This window comes from Artemia franciscana, chromosome 11 (assembly GCF_032884065.1).
Source record: "Artemia franciscana chromosome 11, ASM3288406v1, whole genome shotgun sequence".
Classification (NCBI taxonomy): Eukaryota; Metazoa; Arthropoda; class Branchiopoda; order Anostraca; family Artemiidae; genus Artemia; species Artemia franciscana.
The window spans coordinates 5,769,677-5,791,039 of NC_088873.1; the positions used below are offsets into that span (position 1 = coordinate 5,769,677).

Genomic DNA, 21,363 nt, shown 5'->3' on the forward strand with positions numbered 1-21,363 from the left:
TTTTATGCCACCAAAATGTGAACTTGTTCCTTTGGGGCTTGTGATAAAACATTTTTTGAAATTAATTATCTTATTTTGTATCAATTTATCTGTATCAATTTTTTTTGTACTCCCGTACAGACTACAGGAATCGCGATTTTATAAAATGAATTCATCCTCCTATTTGCTAAATGATATTGAACCAATTTGATCAGTGCAGCTAGTTTTATTAACTGATTGACGTCATGATAAATTAATCTGTCCATTTTGCTTGAAAGACGACATAATTAATCCTGTATTTGTATATTCTGCTGGAATGACGTCATTCTTTCCAAAAGAAAGATTTTTTGTTTGCCCACTAACCCTGGACAGTTATTTGCTGTAAATGGGTTTAAAATCGCAAATCAAAAATACTCTATTGAATTTCTTAAAAGGAGATTTTACCGAGGATCAGAGTGTCCTAGTATACATAAATAGTCACGGAGGTGAAAAAGGCCAAATTGCATCATTTGATACTACATATAATAGATACGAAGTGATTATTGAACCTTTTCGGAATAACCAAAAATACTACGGAATAAAAAAATACTTGGGAAAGCCAAAAATCTTTGTATTTGATGCCTGTAGAGGTGGAAGAAGTATGAATGGACAATATATAGCACTCAAGAGAAACCAAGGTCCTGCTCCTTGTTCATGTAAAAAAGTATCTTACACAGAGCGTAAAATAAACCTAAATACATGGCCAAAAACCAACCTTAATGCTGAATTCCTGATTCTTTCCTCCCAGTGTGAACGCTACTTTTCAAAAGAGGCAGGGCTCATTCCAACTTTATGTGCTGCACTCAAGAGTTCAAACGAAGACTTTTTGAGCATCGTCACTGATGTCAGCAGAGAGGTTTTTGAAGGACGGGGGAAAACAACAAGGTCTCAAATGCCTGAAATAAAATGTACTTTGAGTACAAAATTATATTTTGGCTCTAGAAGGTGCAAACCAAATAAATAAGAAAAGAAAGGTGAAAATGACCGTGAACTTCAATGTGTTTTAATGTAATATAACCTACTCAATTTCAGCCATCCATGGTTTTAAATCCACCACCAGTGGGACTCTATGTGCTTGCGTTTTCGCCATGGTTTAATACAACTCCCTTGTTTACCATTTACTTATCTGCAGTGGCATTTCTACTCTTTGTGGGATCAAAAAATCAGCTAGTTACATTATGAAAACTGAAGAATTGAAATACGATGCAATAGCTGTCTGAAGGAATGTTCCATGTTGTCCTGGACGTATCCAGTGGAATTAGGAACAGGTACTATTCACAGTTTTAAATTTATCAATTGAAGATAAATTATTAGGCCTGCTTTGCAGAAGAACTGTTTGGTCTGTGCACATAGCTTGTGTGAAAACCCAATTTAAAGCCTTCAATAGATTTTTTATTGCAACGTCCATAAAGTGTGCATGATTGGCTATTGTATGATATTAGTTAACTCCCTCAACGACATTGATGCTGAAAAGGAAATCAAAGAGGCTTTCGATTTTTTGACAAAGATTACAACAGGCTTATACCGTGTATAATGTTATACCGTGTATATATATATATATATATATATATATATATATATATATATATATATATATATATATATATATATATATGTATGTATATATATACATCTTATATCTATATATATAAAAATAACTTGTCTGTCTGTCTGTGGATCAGGTGACGTCATATTTCTGTGTTGACTGACGTCATGAAATTAGTTGTCGTCATTTTTGTTTTGACGGTGACGTCATTAATGGTATTTAAGACATGCGTTCACGGAAAAATGTTTAATTGTAAAGTGAATGAAGAACCTACAATGGTAACAGCCGAGGAAGCTGCTCAAAGAGTCTATGCCAAAAAACTTGCTGCTGATAGAGAAAGTAAGAAAAGAAAGCGTACCGAGGAATCACAAGAACAGCAAGAAAACAGGATTGCAGCTTATAGAGAAAGTAAGAAAAGAAAGCGTGCCGAGGAATCACAAGAATAGCAAGAAAACAGGATTGCAGCTTATAGAGAAAGTAAGAAAAGAAAGCGTGCCGAGGAATCACAAGAACAGCAAGAAAACAGGCTTGCGGCTAAAGAACGCAAAACCACGCAGTTAGATGAAAATCCACCTGGAAAGCAAGAGTCAAAACATATCAAAACTGAAAATGATAGCGATGATGATTGGGTTTGGGATTTTGACTTGGATAAGGTCATCAATGCCTACCAGATTTAAGTTAAAAAACAAAGGTTCGGCGATATGTACTTCATAGTGACCCTGAAAAATAAAGAAGAAAAAAAACTGAAAAAATGTAAAAAACTAAATAAACTAAAAAGAAAAAACACTCAAAGATAAATTACAGACCGGGACACAGGTGGAACACAGGGACACGACTACAATGGCGCGTAACTAATATGGCGCGTAACGACTTGCGCGCGCGGTGGGGCTTGGGGGGCGCGAAGCGCACCAACCAACTAGGTGTTGGGGTGGCACGAACCCCAACAGCTAGTATATATATATATATATATATATATATATATATATATATATATATATATATATATATATATATATATATATATATATATATATATATATTCACAGGTGGGACACAGGGACACAACTACAATGGTGCGTAACTAATATGGCACGTAACGACATAGGCGCGTGGGGGGCTTGGGGGGCGCGAAGCGCCTCCACCAACTAGGTGTTGGGGTGGCACTTGGCGCCACCCCAACAGCTAGTATATATACATATATATATATATATATATATATATATATATATATATATATATATATATATATATATATATATATATATATATATATATATATATATATATATATATATATATATATATGTATATATATATATACATATATATATATATATATATATATATATATATATATATATATATATATATATATATATATATATATATATATATATATATATATATATATATATATATATATATATATATATATATATATATATATATATATATATATATATATATCCAAGTGGCCATATCTGGGTCCCGACAAAACTCAGAGCCCAAGTCAAGCTAACGGCCGGAACACATGCGGAGCCTTCCCCCACCGGGAAATCCTGCTCACTATATCCAGAACAGCAAACAATGTTCCCCAAGACCTTATGGCTCATGGTTTTTCCCTGCTATTCTAGACACAATGATTGACACTTACTAAGGCTGATCCGTAGGTGCCGATTCCTACAAAAAGTGGTCAACCCATCCATTACCAATTGAGCCCCATGACGGGTCTCCGCAATTAGCAACAAATCGTCTGCATACCTTATGGCAGCAAATTTTACTCCACCCTATTGAAATCAAATATCCTGAGTAACGATTAGGTCTTGATTCACAGTGGTAAGGAGCTCATCAATAGCCAAGTTGAACAGGAACAGACTCAACGGGTCCTTCTGCTTAACACCGTTCCACATGATTATGTGACCTAGCTGTTGGGGACCATCACTCAGCCGTGAGTCCACGTCCTAGTAATGGTCTTCAACAATATGAAACAAGTGATCACTCGTTCCAAAATGATTCAACGCCCTCTGCACACTACTTTGCTGCACAGAGTCAAACGCCTTTGCTAAGTCAATTGCTCCAACAGCAATTGATCTGTTTTCTTCTCTCGCTACTTTGATTAGTGCTCTGACTTTGCATACATTCTCGAAGCAGCCAGGTCTTCTCACAAATCCTCTTTGAGCAGCAATCAACTCAATTTGAGGCGTCGACAGCTCGTAGGCATTCATCCTATTTACAAGTATTTTCGTGTACAAGCAAAAATGCAGCTGGCAATAGTAATGGGTTGAAATTTCTTGCCTGGTAAAACGGGGCCCAGGTTGTTTGGGATGAAGGTCGTCCTACATGGCTTAAGGCAAGTAGAAATCTTACTATATCCTATAAAATTATTAAATAGATCTGCCAAGACATGGTAATAAATAATAACCATAACATATACATGGTTTTGAGAGTCACCTCTTCTCTTGCAAACCCATTCACGCTTAGAATAGCGTCTAAGCAATCCTTCTTACTGCGACTGAATATTTATTGAGCTAGCCAAAATCTCTTCTTGCGTACTCGTTGGTTGGTTCTGGCGTCCTTAGTAGGTTGTTGTCTGTTACTTGACCTTTCGCCACCTCTCCCATTGCCACCCGTCTTACGCTCCTCCCTTGCTATGTTGAGGTGTCTGTCCGAGAACCCCCTAAATAGTGCATCAAAAGATATTACCCTTCCACAGCTAGAAGGGTGGAGGTCCTTGCAAACTTTTTTGTACATAAGAAAAAATTGTGTTTTTATATTTTTCAAAGTTATAACGATCCGGAAAACGGACTTGCAGCAATTTAGTGCACCTGGATATTGAAGTCTGAATCATGCACAAAAAAGTTCTTCCTTTTAGCTTGTACTCTTAGAATTGAGTTCCAGAAGACATAGAGAATCATAGGAAAGAGTCTGGATCACTTGAGAGCTTTCCTAGTATTTGAAATCGTATTTTGAATTTTTGGATCGTGAGAACTCACTGTTTTTTTAATTATAATGGAAAAATAGCGTGAGAACCTGGTAAATTACCGGGTTCTCACGGTCCTTGTTGCAATTACATTTGAAAATATCTGGTTTCTATCTTAAATCCTCAGATTTTCATTCAGACTATCAGCAACTATTCCTATTGGTTTTTAGTGTCGTATAATAGCTCTTTACTAAGTGTTGTGTTCGTCCTGGTCCACAAAAAATATTACATTTTTCCATTTTTAAAAGTTATATTGATGCAAAAAACTGACTTGCAGCAATGTAGTGCACAAGGAAATTGAAGTCTGAAACTTGTACAAAAAAAAATCTTCTTCCTTTAGGCTTATACTCTTAGAATTGAGGTCCGGGAGATATTGATAATCATAAAAAACAATCTGGAACACTTGCAATATTTCGTAGTATTTGAAATCGTATTGTGAAATTTTGGATCGTGAGAACTCACTCTATTTTAATTACAATGGAAAAATTGTGTGAGAACTCGCTCTTTTTTTCAGTTATAATGGAAAAATATATTGTTTGGTGTTTTGAACATTAACTTTTAAGTTTTGTTTCACAAAATATAAGGTTTTACCCTCAGGCTATCCGTCTGATAAATAGATTTTAATTCCGCGTCTGATTTAATAATAACCAAGATTATTTTGTGCCAATTAAACTGAAATTTTGAGAGAAGACGATCCCACCTTATGCGTAATAGCTGGTGTTCCGAACATTAACTTTTGAATTTTGGTTTGCAAGATTTAAGGTTTTTCACAAAGCTAGCTATGAATGTCAGCACACAAATTTTGTAAATAATGTGTCGGCGATTGTAATAGACTAGGAATTTTTGGGCTAAATAAACTGAAAATTTGACTGAAAATACTCCCGTCCCACACGGTACACATGGTTTTTAAAATTTGTTTCAGCCATTTAATTCAAAGAATATAAGGGGCAGAATGCCCCTAGGACTAGAACTAGAGGCACTAGGACGAAAATTAGGACTAGCAGTTAAACATCGCGCGAAATCTTCCCAGAGTTTAAAACGAAAGGACTTTCGAAGTTTGAACCTTCTTCGGGATTGAGTTTGTCTCAACAGGGACGTCACTGAGGTGAGTGTTGCCGCGTATTTTTGTGTTTCTGCCGTAGGTTCCCGCCTATGGAAACCTTGTTACGACTTTTACTTCCTCTATCGGATCAAGTTTGAACAACTTTCAACCACACCACGAGTGGCTCGGAGGCTGCCTTGGCGAGTTGTCCGAAGCTCTCACTAAATCATTCAATCGGTAGTAGCGAAGGGTGGTGTGTACAAAGGGCAGGGACGTAATCGACGCAAGCTAATGACTTGTGCCTACTACGGATTCCAGGTTCATGGGGATCCTTGCAGTCTCCAATCCCAACTACGGAAGAAGTTCAGCGGTTACTTGAGTGTGGGTACTTCAGCTGCCAATCCCCAGCAGTTTAGAGCCTATTGGCCGGCCGGTAGGAATACGGCTCTTCAAATTCACTCCCGCTCCCTTCTGCACATTGTATAAATATAACTAAATCAATCCTGTATCTATTGTCTTCTCCATGCTCTAGTATTTAGATTAAACATTATGAGTTTTCAAAGCTGGCAACGATAGGCACTTGATAGACGGCAAGTCAGTGGAAAATCAATAATTCTGTTGCAGCGGTCAGCAAATCTACGTGATATTTCGTCCATTTTCTGACAAATCTCAAAAACACCGTACGGTCGCGAAATACAAATCTTACGATTTGTAATGGAGATACTAAGGAAAAACTTGCAGAACCTAAAGAACAGCAATCAGATTTACTCTTATTAGATGCAGGGGAAAATTTCCAAACAGGTGTCAAAACAACACATGCGTTGCAAACGACGCATTGTAGAGCCAACCAAGGGTTCTCTGATCAAACTGACCCTTTGCCATGGCAAGAAGATAATAAGATTTTCTAAGTTCCTCTCTCAAAGAAGCAACTATGAAGGGCCTAGTGGTTCAAATTGAAGTTCCAAACGGAAGACATAAATACCTAAATGAACTGGAAGATGAGATTGTGGTGGGACCAACTTCGATTTTATCATTGGAGGCGATCTCCTTTCCAAAGACAAGAAACTGCTTTGGAAATAGCTACGGAATAACCGATTTCTGTCTGTCTGGAGCAAACAACATCAACAGTGTTTTGGAGCACACCAAGATTTTCAGCCAAGAGAAGAATGTCATCGGCATAAGACAAGTGACTTGGGTCAATATATGGCTCAACTAGGTATGGTGGAATCTATTGAGTAATTCTAATAGAGCTATTAAATATTACCAGACTAAGACCAGAACCTTGCTTAAAACCACGGCGCAACGAATACAATTACTAACTGTACCTTGCCAACGAATCTGGATTGAGCAATTCTGATACCAATACCATAGGAAATGGCAAACAAATGGATTAACTCCACTTCTAAAGAGAGAGAGAATTGCTTGGGAGTGATGAACGAATTCAAAAGCCTTTGAAATATTAATGGGAAAAATATAGAGGCTAATAGATGCCTGCCTTTTTATACCTTTCTAGGATCGCTAAAAGAGTTAAATGGGTATTCCGCACGAAAAGACCTTCCCGAAAACAAAATTAGTTGTCACCATGGTCACATATTTGCTAATCTATATATATAATTTCATTATAAATAAGCTTCTCAAGAACCTGGCCAATCGTCAAACATACAGTAAATGTATATACGTCACAGAATTTTGGTTCTTTATTTTTCTTAAGAATGCACGCTACTAGAAATTCGCATAGCGCATCAGGAATATGTGGCTTTGTGGTTCAAGACTAAAATAAAATAGCAAGATGTTCAGTCAATTTTACTGTCCCGTACAACACGTTTTTGGGATGTAGGCCGTCAGAACCCGACGCTTTACCTGGCTTAAGACGGCATATGTGTGCCTGAATAGAAGTTGGCGGGATAATGATACAGTTTTTAGCATGGTCTAGCTTTGTAAAATAATCCAGAGGCATAGATCTAAATTTTGTGTCAAGAGGGGGTGGATCTTCAGGAAATAACGAGGAAAAGTGAGTTTCACAAGAGCCTAAGTCAATCGGATTGTCCTCAGATGAACAAGTCGAATCAAATTTTGACACTTAACACCGCAATACTGGGGGTTATTTTTGATATCTCACGAAAGATTGCAGATTAGACACCATTTCCAGTGCCGCACAGCTTTCTATATTCACTCTTCAGATATTTGAATATTTGAAATAAAAATCCTGACTTTGGATAGCCGTAGTCGACCGGAACATGAAACCGGAACTTGTGTCGATGATTAGCACTCATCTACTTTTAGCACTTATCGTTTTCACTCCACATTTTTTTACGTGCCCCAATCCAAATTTTTGTCAAAGGAAGAGAGACTGAAGCAGCAACCTAAATCGAATGAACTAATTCCACCACGTAAAATCAAAATCACGAGTGTTCCCATTTATGGACGTAAAAAAAAGGTTGAAATGGGATCCAGATTTTTGACAACGTAAAATCTAATTTTCTCTGGTATAGAGAGGGATCAAGACAATTCCAGCAAGGTTTAAAAAACCACTTAGGCTTTTGCAGATGAAGAGGCAGAGAATAGGTTATTCGACACTGCAAACTTAAGTAATCACTTGTTAGAATGTCACTTGAAACGTCAACCATGGTACCTTGCGTCTGTTGGGCGTCTATTTGAACGAAATCAAAATCAAAGTGAATACCGAGTTGAGGACATAAGAAAACAACTTCAACTTTAGTAGCAGAACAACACCACTAGCAAGGGACGAAAGCAATATTTGAGTCAGCGGCGCATTCTCATTTTTCAGATCTACGTTAAAATCACCGGAAATAAATATTGACTTATTTGCCAACCGAACTCTATGAATGGATTTTGAAAGCGAAGCGCAAACTGTGGTAAATTTACGATAAGAGTACACTTTGGTAGTTCGTTGGCATATAGACACATTAAAACAAAAGAACCAAAATCAGCTGAAATATATACATCAGAAAATTAAGAAAGTGACCAAGAAAACTTCTTATTCACTGTAATTGCTAGGCTGTGGGAAGGACGGACAGATGTCAGTTCATTGGGCCACAGAAAGAGTCACGCGAGAGTTCTAGCTGTGGGACATTCTAAGTACTTAGAAGGTGTTTAGTGATGCACACAATTTCATAGCTGCTAATCAGTCTTTCGAGAGTTAGAAGCTTGTTATGAGCACCAGCAACATTTTGTTAAAAAAACAACAAGGCAGAATTAGAGATCACCATCACTGAAAAATTAACCATGGTCAGATGAATGAAATCTTACCGAGGCCCTTTGAACGGGGAGGTTCTTCTTTAGCTAGAGACACATCAAGCTAATGCTACAATGATTCCCTCCACAATTAGGACACTTAAAAATCTGAGGATATCATGCTTGGTCCCCTCCAGATTTATTAAATTTAACAGGGTTCTTAAAGTCCCTGAAAAAACACCAAAATCCTTGGCAATTTAGGCACAGCTATTGTGATATCAAGCTCTTCTTAGTTTTAGGGTTCAGAAGCACTATTCTTGAACTTTCATACCTTTTCGCACTTACAGCGCTACTTTCAAGCCCAGAAATCTAGGAGACATGATAATCGTGATCTATCTTGATATTAATGGCTGATAATGCTGCAATAGCCATTCATCGGTTAAATGAGCAACCAGTCCATTTTTGTCAACTAACTATGTGGTTTACTCTATCTACGCATCCATTTTTCTGCATAAATTTGCGCTGGTTCATCAGGTTTTGCAAGTGAATAGCTGAAGGACTATTCTTTAGCACGACAGGAATGGGGGGGGGGCTGAGGTGATGGCACTAATGTCTAGACAGTTGACACTAGAACCTGTGAGCTAGTTTATTGCTTTTGCACCAAAAAACTCAACACACGTGAACACTTGCTTAGGCGTGAAGCCACAATCGTAAGGAAATGATGGCACATCCCAGGGGTCTATAATGACAAAACCGATGAAAGGTCATCTTATTCCACTAAACCACTTATTAGTTCGCACATATCTAATAAGAAAGATATAGCAGGGTGCAAACATCTTCACTTTCAATAAATCTTCTCCTGAAAAGCCTTTTTGCATGTCTCGATCATCGAGCATGCTTAATTGTATCTTTCCTAAGAAAAAATGCAGCAATTTAAATTACTGAATCCTTATCTTTTCGTATATGCCGCTTCAAAGAGTTTAACACTGGACAAACAAAGATAGAGCCTGTAATTGCTTTAGTACCATCCAACCACCTCTCTCTTCACAATCGAAAATCATCGTCCTAGTAACAATAATTCTTATTTATAAATCTTAACATAAAAAACCAACTGAATTAGTAGCGTCCGTGCAATATCTTTAATATTTAGGTCAGTAAGTATAAGTAGGGATTATAAGCCACTATAATTGCTATTGCGAAATTTTGTTTTCTTCACACTAGACTTGCTGAATTAATAATGTCCAAACAGTATCCGATTTATATCTTCACACTTTGAACTCTGAAATACATTTTTATTATTTTTTACCAAGCTTTAATATTGAATTATTTATAAACAAAAATGAGGTGTCATATGTTTATCAAACGTTATTGAGACATGACATCTATTCATCAGTCCTCAGATACAAGGTTTTCAGGTCTACTCAGACCTAGCCCTCATCTTCCTGCACTTTTTCTTAAGCCTCCTCAAAAGCTTCTTCCTCCACTTTGCTCTCATGTTTATTCTAGGCTAGAAATTCTAAGAATCTAGAAGAAATTCTAAGCTAGCTGCCTAAAAATGTCCTGTCTGATTTACTAGCAATTATTAATATTTATAATTATTAATATTAATTATTAATCTGATTAATAAAATTATTAATTTTAACAAGCAATTACAACAATATAAATACCTTTAAAAGGAACACTAAAAGTTTGAAGTTTAGTAGAAATCTTTATGAGCAATTGGGCTTGTATTAATAATAAAAAATCTTTGAAAAGAAACAGTGTAAAATTCATTAAATTGCATAAAGAGCAAAAACTGGTGGTTGCAAAAATATTCTTATACATTTTAACAAAGAATTATAATAATTCAAAAACCTTGAAAAAGAAAACCAAAAGTTTGAAGCTTAGTAGATATAGTTGTTAGAAATTGTACTTGCTTTCTAGATAAGTAAAGATTATGAGAAAATCCGTTGGTTTTTGACAATAACATTATGTAGTAAAAACTTCAATGACGTTATGAAACTTGTCACACTTATGTGAAAAAATTGAAGATTTTCATGTATTGAGAAGTTTATATGAAATTGCTTAAAGACGAAAAAACTGGTAACTGCAAAAATATTCAAATAACAAATTCAAATGTACAACAATTCAAATGCCTTGAAAAAAGCAATAGTTTGAAGCTTATTTGAAATAATTGTTCGAAAAATATCATAACCGAATTTCTTTTCTTTAAGTATAAGTATAAGCAATGTCTTTTTATGACATTAAAAAAATTTGAAAATTTTTTAAGTTAAATTCAGAATCGCTAAGTCTAAAATGTAAACTGTAAAAATATTTACACTGCCTGAGCAATAATTTTAATATTTTAATTCGAAATTTAAACAATTTCCGAAAATTGTAAAATTAGTTTTATTTTTTGTTAGATAAAGTCCACTCGCTACATGATTAAGCTTACAGGTTTGAACCCAACCAATTATATAATATCAGCAGGAAAGCACAAAAAATTAAAATTTGCAATTACTACAAATGAAGATTCAATATTTTGACATGGGAATGCAAAAGTTCAAAAACCTTAAAAAAGAACACCAAAAGTTCCAAGCTTAGCATATATCGTTGCTTCAATAATCCAATATCTTTCAACACAATTCAGTCTTAGGTTTCATTAAATTACGTAACGAGCAAAAAACTGGCAATTGCAAAAATATTTATATATTTTTTAACTAGGGATAACAACAATTTAAAAAACCTTGAAAAATAAAACCATCTTAGTAGAAATGTTTTTTACAAACAGAGCTTGCTTTAATAATAAAAATCTTTGAGAAGAAACAGTATGAAAAGACATTAAATTTCGTAAAGAGCGAAAACTGGTAAATGTGTAAGTATTTTTTTTTTTTTTATTTTAACAAGGAATTATAATAGCTCAAAAACCTTAAAACAGAAAACCAAAAGTTTGAAGCTTAGTAGATATTGTTCTTAGAAATCAGACTTGCTGTAATAATCAAATATCTTTGGAAGGACTAAGTATTCAGATAACTTAAGAAGTACTAAACAGAAAATTGTCTGCGGTTAGAAGACAAGCGAAAATGAGAATATGTATGTAGAAGCCTGCTGTTGTCAAATGCCGGGGTCCGGTGGTGAACCCAACGGACTCCCGATACAATAAATCTTAGTACAAATAATTACTTCAGTAACCAAACATCTTTGAACAGAACAGTCTAAAAAGTATTTAATTACGTGAAGAGCAAAAAACTGGCAATTGCATAAATATTTATATATATTTTAACACAGGATTACAACAATTCAAAAACCTTTCAAAAGAAAACCAAAGGTTTAAAGCGTTATAGAATTGTTGAAGCTTAGTAGAACTCTATACACAAAAGTGTTTTGTTGATGTCTAGAACGTCTGAAAGATCAAACTATAATGTTACAAAAGTTGGTAGAATCAGAGAGAGTTCAGTTCACGTGGAATGACTCCCATCCTGTTGGAAATTCACGAAAGTTGGCAGAATCAGCAAGAGTTCAGTTCACGTGGAATGACCCCCATCCTGTTGGAAATTCCATGAAGTTTTATGTTAAATTGTATCAGAGAGGAAAGCCGTATCTAATACATCATGTGGATGTTGTCAGTTTTCAGGTTGAGGTGACCTGTGGTGATACGCCAATCGATGTTGACGTTGATGTTTCGAAAGAAAATTTGCAAAAGTCAAACGTCATTTCTTTATGTTTTACAGCCAAAAGAGCGGGTTTTTATGATATTAGTATAATGATATCAAACAAACCTGTATCTGGTTCTCCATTTTCGAAAACTTTCCTGACAGGTCCACCGGATCCAGAAAAAACATCAGTTTTTCAGAAGTTGTCCACTATAGTAACTAGCAATAAAGTTCAAACACAGGTTGCATTGGACCTATTTGACGAATTTGAAAATCGCTGTTTCGTTGATAGTTTATGTCTCGATGGTTTTGAAATGACAGTAACCGAGCTGGCTAGAGATTGTAAGCCTGAAGTTGTTCAAGTTTGTGCTTCAGTAGAACGCAACACTTTGTTCTTTAGTAAGATTTTTGCTACTGGAATATATGTAGTGTGTGTAACGTTGAAAGGAAGGTTAATTAGTGGAGGCAAATTCAAAGTTATTTCTTTATCAGCATCTGAGTTTGAGGAAGTCTCTCAATGTGTTGGCCAGAAGAAAAGTGAAGATTATGAATCCTATATTACTTGTGTTGGCTTGACAGAATATAGTAATCCAAAGAAGGTCTTTGCGTATATTTCCTCGAAAAAGCTTGTTCTTCATGAATTCAAACAAGGACTACTTCCTGTGAGATTTAGAACTTTCCGAGTCTTCCCTGTCACCACATTTGATTATATTGGCATGAATGACAAGCTTGGCTTTCCAGCGGTTACCTTTACAGATGACAATCAAGCCAGTGTGACTTTTGCATCGAAGGATGCAATGAAAATTTTGTCTATATTTGCAATGCATTATTCAAAAAATATTGGTGGTTCAGAGACATTTGTCGACAAGAAGCACTTCTTCTATTATGCTATGAGGCAGTATCACAATATTTCGTCTTTAGACAAAACTCCTATCACAGTGGATCGATCTAATTTACTCTTATCATCTATGCAAGCCTTACGAAGACCTCACTTATGGTTCAGGAGGATTCGTGTGATGTTTTCTGGAGAGCCAGGCAATAGTCATATATCCAAAGAATGGTTTCATCTTCTCTCTTCCAAGATTTTTAGCCCCGAAACTGAGCTTTTTGTGCCGTTTTCAAATAATCCTCAAGCCTTAGTTCATCCAAATCCGAACAAATCTCCACTGATGACCCTTAAGTTTTACAAATTTGCAGGAAAATTTGTTGGAAAGTGCCTTTTTGAATCATCCTATGAATCAAAGCAGTTCATCAAAGCCAAATTGAGCAAATCTTTTCTTGCCCAGTTAATTGGGCTAAGAGTGAACTATAAGTTCTTCGAATACGATGACCCCGAATTGTATGGATCAAAAATCAAATACATCCTAAACTCGTCCGTGAATAGCCTGGACTTGACTTTCACTGAAGAAGAATTTGACAACAACGGAAAATTAGTCAAGGTCGTGGAATTAGTACCTGGTGGCAAATCAAAGCCAGTTAGTGATGAAAATAAAATTGAATATATTAATGCGCTAGCCCAGTACAGGCTAGTGACTAAAGTTAAAAGTAAAACTCAGGCTTTCCTAAAGGGGCTTAATGCACTTGTTCCTGAAGACTTAAGAATGATATTCGATGAGAAAGAATTAGAACTTCTGCTTTGTGGAGTCAGCGAATATGATGTCAAAGAATTCCGAGAAAATTGCATCGTATCAGGGAATTCACCAGAGTTCCATAAAGTTCTTCGCTGGTTCTGGAGTATCGTGGGTAATTACACACAAGAGGAGATGGCAAAACTTGTACAGTTTACTACAGGATCTTCTCAGTTGCCACCTGGCGGATTTAGTCAGCTGAAACCTAAATTTCTAATAACAGAACATTTCTCCTATAATATATTACCCACAGCCCGTATTTGCTTCAATCAACTTAATCTCCCAGATTATGAGTCTTTCAAAAAGATGGAAAGATGTATGTTAATTGCTATCAAAGAAGGATCAGAAGGATATCTAATGTGGTAAATTTAGGTTAATTATGACGCAATCTTAAGGATTATAGGCAACTTTGTTTTTCACAATTTCTTTTACGTCCTGACGACCGTTTTATTGTTTAACATTTATTTCATTTACATTGATCGAATATTAAATTTTTCTATGGTTCAGGCTATGTATTTTAATTAGATATTTCTGAATTTTCAAAGGCCGAAACACAATCTAAACCATCTAAAAAATAAGCAATTTGATAGTTTAATGGTATCTTACCAAACCCCTGTGTATCTTACACAGCTCTGATCATCGTCAAGATATCACACTCCCTTTTATACTCGAGTTTCAAAATGCATCAGAAGAGGAGCTGAAGAATTTTGAACAGAATTTTGCCTGTGGAGACATTTTTAGTGCAATACATGTATAAAAGAACGTTGAATCATAAGCGCAAAGCAGCCAAGAATATTCTGTCAAAGCAGCTACAGGAAATGGAACGACTTCGGTTTTAAATAGATTGATATATTGATGTTTTTTCTTTGTATATTCGCAATTTAATATATTTTTATACTGTTTCTTTTCAAAGATTTTTTATTATTAATACAAACCCAATTCTAACAAAGATTTCTACTAAACTTTAAACTTTTAATATTATTTTTAAAGGGGTTTGAATAGTTGTAATTACTTGTTAAAAATAATTATTACTAGTAAATCAGACAGGACATTTCTAGGCAACTAGCTTAGAATTTCTTCTGAAGAAACATGAGAGAAAAGTGGAGGAAGAAGCTTATGAAGAGGCTTAAGAAAAAGTGCAGGAAGATGAGAGCAAGGTCCAAGTAGACCTGAAAACTTTATATCGGAGGAGTGATGAATAGATTTCATGTCTCAATAATTTTTGATAAACATATGACAGTTCGTTTTTGTTTATCATTAATTTAACATTAAAGCCTAGTGAAAAAGAAAAAGAAAAAAAAATGTATTTCAGATTTCAAATTGTGAACATATAAATTGGATACTGCTTGGAAATTATTAATTCAGCAAGTTTTATGTGAATATAACAAAATTTCACGATAGCAATTATAGTTGCGTATAATCCCTACTTTAGCTTACTGACCTAAATATTTAAGATATTGCACGGACATCACTAATTCAGCAGGTTTCTTATGCTGAGATTTATAATTAATTATATTAATTGTATTATATTGTACATTATTTTAATATTATTATTAATATTAATATTAATTATTTTAATTAATTAATTAATAATTAAATATATATTAATTGTCGTTACTAAGACGATAATTTTTGATTGTGAAGACAGAGCTGGTTGGATGTTAATTAAGCAATGACAGGCTCTAACTTTGTTTGTCTGGTCTTAAACTCTTTGAAGCGGCATATACAAAAAGATAAGGACTCAATAATTTCAACTGCTGCAAATTTTTTTTATAAAAGATACAATTAATCATGCATGATGATCGAGACATGCAAAAAGGCTTTTCAAGTGGATATTTATTGAAAGTGAAGAGGTTTACACCCTGCTATATCTTTCTTATTTGATTTTTACGAGCTACAATACTAGATAACAAGAGGATTATTTTGCAACAGAAGATTTAACTTAGTTTCAATTCTCATAATTTTTTTTCAGTTGCTTTGATGTTCTCATTGAAGTAACTCTAATAGCTTTTTTTTTCGTACGTGGATCAGTAGGGACAGTTGTATTTATTATTATTGGTGGTGGTTTTCTTTGTTTTTAGTTTAGTGTTTTTTTGTTGTTTTTTTTATCGTGTGCTGAGGACGCCTAGTTTAGATACAGGCGAAATATCTGCGTTATTTTAGTCTTTCTTCTCTTTACTCTCTACGGGTCATAGTCTCGTTCGAGGTTTTTTTTGTGAAGTTTTACTTCTCTTTTTTGTTCGTTGTCATGTCAGGCCAGTTCGGCCTAAGAAATTTTAATCTTTCGGTTACCAAACGTCACCTTTTCAGCTTCACTTATTCCTATCCTTAGTGATTTAGTTTTCTTAACATTTATTTTCAAACCTATTCTAGCACCCTGAACTCGCAAAACCTCTAAAAGTTCATTTCATTTTGCTCGTATTTTGATCTAGGATGCTTAAATCATCCGCATAATTTAAGTCCAGGAGATTTTCCCCTCCCAATTTGATTCCATGGTCTCCCATTGCTTTTTTCGTGCTTCTTTAGACTAAATCCATCAAAAGTATCCATATAAAGAGGGATACAATACAAAGATAAAACCTTTACTAATTATTATTATAATATTATTTACTAATAAAGTTCTTCTATCAACAGAATCGAAGGCACCTGTGACACAGGTGCACGGATGCTTAAGGCCGTGAATGGTTATATATCTATATATATATATATCTATATATCTATATATACAAAAATAAGTTGTCTGTCTGTGTGTCTGTCTGTCAGGTGACGTCATGTTTCTGTGTCGACTGAGCTTCTGAGTTTCTGTGTCAGCAAAGAATGTTGTATATTCGCAAGTTTTACGTAGTTAAAACCATATATATATATATATATATATATATATATATATATATATATATATATATATATATATATATATATATATATATATATACATATATATATATATATATATATCTATCTATATATATAAAAATAAGTTGTCTGTCCGTTACGCCAGATTATATCTATATATATAAAAATAAGTTGTCTGTGTGTGGATCTGTGGATGGATCAGGTGACGTCACCTGAAAAAACTGGATCAGGTGACGTCAAAACTGAAAAAACTAAAAAAAGGCAAAAACTACAAAAAAAACTAAAAACTAATAAAAAAAATAAAAAAGCTAAAAAACTAAAAAAACTAAAAAAAGGCAAAAACTACAAAAAAAACTAAAAACTAATAAAAAAGCTAAAAAACTAAAAAAACTAAAAAAAGGCAACAACTACAAAAAAAACTAAAAACTAATAAAAAAAATAAAAAACCTAAAAAACTAAAAAAACCAAAAAAACTAAAAAAAGGTTAAAAACTAAAAAAAACTAAAAACTAAAAAAAACTAAAAAAAGGAAAAAACTGAAAAATAAGCTAAAATAAAGGTAAAAACCAATAAAAAACTAAAAAAAAAACTGAAAAAACTAAAAAAAGGCAAAAACTACAAAAAAACTAAAAACTAATAAAAAAAGTAAAAAAGCTAAAAAACTAAAAAACTAAAAAAACTAAAAAAAGGTAAAAAACTAAAAAAAATAAAGAATAAAAAAAACTAAAAAAAAGGAAAAAACTGAAAAATAAGCTAAAATAAAGGTAAAAACCAATAAAAAACTAAAAAGAAAAAAAGGAAAAAACTAAAAAAAATTTTCATCTAAAAAACTAAAAAAAACTAAAAAAGGTAAAAACTAAAAGAACTAAAAAAGAAAAAAATAAATGACGACACTCAAAGAGAAAGCGACCAGGACAAAAGGAATGTTCGATTAGCAATCAACAAAGCACCGGGACACAGGGAGTATAAATGACGACCAGGACATAAGTAAAAAAAAAACTATCTATATATATAAAAATAAGTTGTCTGTGGATCTGTGGATCGTGGATCAGGTGACGTCACCTGAAAAAACTGGATCAGGTGACCTCAAAACTGAAAAAACTAAAAAAAAGGCAAAAACTACAAAAAAACTAAAAACTAATAAAAAAAATAAAAAAGCTAAAAAACTAAAAAAACTAAAAAAAGGCAAAAACTACAAAAAAAACTAAAAACTAATAAAAAAGCTAAAAAACTAAAAAAACTAAAAAAAAGGCAAAAACTACAAAAAAAACTAAAAACTAATAAAAAAAATTAAAAAGCTAAAAAACTAAAAAAACTAAAAAAACTAAAAAAAGGTAAAAAACTAAAAACTAAAAAAAACTAAAAAAAGGAAAAAACTGAAAAATAAGCTAAAATAAAGGTAAAAATCAATAAAAAACTAAAAAAAAAACTGAAAAAACTAAAAAAAGACAAAAACTACAAAAAAACTAAAAACTAATAAAAAAAGTAAAAAAGCTAAAAAACTAAAAAAACTAAAAAAACTAAAAAAACTAAAAAAAGGTAAAAAACTAAAAAAAATAAAAAATAAAAAAAAACTAAAAAAAAAGGAAAAAACTGAAAAATAAGCTAAAATAAAGGTAAAAACCAATAAAAAACTAAAAAGAAAAAAAGGAAAAAACTAAAAAAAATTTTCATCTAAAAAACTAAAAAAAAATAAAAAAGGTAAAAACTAAAAGAACTAAAAAAGAAAAAAATAAATGACGACACTCAAAGAGAAGGCGACCAGGACAAAAGGAATGTTCGATTAGCAATCAACAAAGCACCGGGACACAGGGAGTATAAATGACGACCAGGACATAAGTAAAAAAAAAAACTAACAAAACTAAAAAGAAGGTAAAAACTACAAAAAAACTAAAAAGAAAAAAAAACTAAAAACTAATAAAAAAACTAAAAAATCTAAAAATCTAAATAAACTAAAAAAGAAAAAAAAAGAAAAAAATAAAGGAGAAAAACAAAACTAAAAAACGAATGTATATACAGACCGGTACACCGGGATACAAATGACGACCGGGACACAGGGAATATAAATGACGACCGGGACACAGGGACACAACTACAACGGGGACACCGGGGGAAACAGGGGGATATAAATGACGACCGGGACAAAAAAACTAAAAAGAAAAAAAAACTAAAAACTAATAAAAAAACTAAAAAATCTAAAAATCTAAATAAGCTAAAAAAGATAAAAAAAGGAAAAAAATAAAGGAGAAAAACAAAACTAAAAAACGAATGTATATACAGACCGGGACACCGGGATACAAATGACGACCGGGACACAGGGAATATAAATGACGACCGGGACACAGGGACACAACTACAACGGGGACACCGGGGGAAACAGGGGGATATAAATGACGACCGGGACACCGGGACAGGGAATGGTCGATTAGCAATCACCATCAACAAAGCTCAAGGGCAATCATTAGAATCATGAGGTATAGATCTGAATACAGATTGTTTTCCCATGGACCATTATATGTTGCATGTTCAAGAGTCGGTAAACCTGACAATCTATTTATATGCAAAGACAATGGGACAGCAAAGAATGTTGTATATTCGCAAGTTTTACGTAGTTAAAACCATATATATATATATATATATATATATATATATATATATATATATATATATATATATATATATATATATATATATATATATATATATATATATATATATATATATATATATATATATCTATATTCACAGGTGGGACATAGGGACACAACTACAATGGCGCGTAACTCTTATGGCGCGTAACGACTTACGCGCGCGGGGGGGCTTGGGGGGGCGCGAAGCGCCCCCACCAACTAGGTGTTGGGGTGGCGCGAAGCGCCACCCCAACAGCTAGTATATATATATATATATATATCTTCTATCTATATATATAAAAATAAGTTGTCTGTTTGTGTGTCTGTCTGTCTGTCAGGTGACGTCATGTTTCTGTGTCGACTGACGTCATGAAGTTAGTTGTCGTCATTTTTGCTATGACGGTGACGTCATTAATGGTATTTAAGACATGCGTTCACGGAAAAATGTTTAATTGTAAAATGACTGAAGAACCTACAATGGCAACAGCCGAGGAAGCTGCTCAAAAACTCTATGCCAAAAAACTTGCTGCTGATAGAGAAAGTAAGAAAAGAAAGCGTGCCGAGGAATCACAAGAACAGCAAGAAAACAGGCTTGCAGCTGATAGAGAAAGTAAGAAAAGAAAGCGTGCCGAGGAATCACAAGAATAGCAAGAAAACAGGCTTGTGGCTAAAGAACGCAAAACCGCGCAGTTAGATGAAAATCCACCTGGAAAGCGAGAGTCGAAACATATCAAAACTGAAAATGATAGCGATGATGATTGGGTTTGGGATTTTGACTTGGATAAGGTCATCAATGCCTACCAGATTTTTGTTAAAAAACAAAGGTTCGGCGATATGTACTTCATAGTGAGGCTGAAAAATAAAGAAGAAAAAAAAACGGAAAAAATGTAAAAAACTAAAAAAAAACTAAAAAGAAAAAACACTCAAAGATAAATTACAGACCGGGACACAAATGACGACCGACACAGAGGGAATATACATGACGACCAGGAACCTCAAAGAAAAATTACAGACTGGGACACCCGGAGACAAATCACGACCGGGAATATAAGTGACGACCGGGACGCAGGGAAACAACTACAACAGGGACGCCGGGGGCACAGGCGGGATATATAATTCACGACTGAGACACAGGGATTGTTTGAATAGAGATTACATACCGGGACACAAATGACAATCGGGACACTGGGACACAGGGAATATAAATGACGACCGGGACACTCAAAGAGAAAATACAAACTGGGACACTAGGACACAAATGACGACCGGGACACAGGGAATATAAATGCTATTTATATGCACAGACAATGGGACAGCGAAGAATGTTGTATATTCGCATGTTTTACGTAGTTAAAAATATATATTTATATATATCTCTATTCACAGGTGGGACACAGCTACAATGGTGCGTAACTAATATGGCGCGTAACGACTTACGCGCGCGGGAGGGCTTGGGGGGCGCGAAGCGCCCCACCAACTAGGTGTTGGGGTGGCGCGAAGCGAGTTGTGTGTATGCATGTTTGTTTGTTTGTAAAAAGAGCGTTTGCATATGACGTCATTATTAGTACATAAGGCTTTGTATATGCACATATAAATATAAATGCTATTTATATGCACAGACAATGGGACAGCGAAGAATGTTGTATATTCGCATGTTTTACGTAGTTAAAAATATATATTTATATCTATCTCTATTCACAGGTGGGACACAGGGAACACAGCTACAATGGTGTTGGGGTGGCGCGAAGCGCCACCCCAACAGCTAGTATATATATATATATATATATATATATATATATATATATATATATATATATATATATATATATATATATATATA

General features: G+C 34.1%; 1 protein-coding gene across 1 annotated transcript; it reads left to right on the forward strand.

Moving 5' to 3' along the window:
* Nucleotides 1–11,227: 11,227 nt before the first annotated feature.
* LOC136032720 (apoptosis-resistant E3 ubiquitin protein ligase 1-like) lies at nt 11,228–14,992 on the forward strand. The gene has a single exon (XM_065713032.1). It carries the CDS (start codon nt 12,182–12,184, stop codon nt 14,405–14,407), a length of 2,226 nt encoding a protein of 741 aa, XP_065569104.1. The 5' UTR covers nt 11,228–12,181; the 3' UTR covers nt 14,408–14,992.
* The last annotated feature ends 6,371 nt before the right edge of the window (nt 14,993–21,363 follow it).

Coding starts and splice junctions, on each gene's coding strand:
- LOC136032720 (XM_065713032.1), top strand. CDS start 12,182: ATGTTACAAAAGTTGGTAGAATCAGAGAGAGTTCAGTTCACGTGGAAT.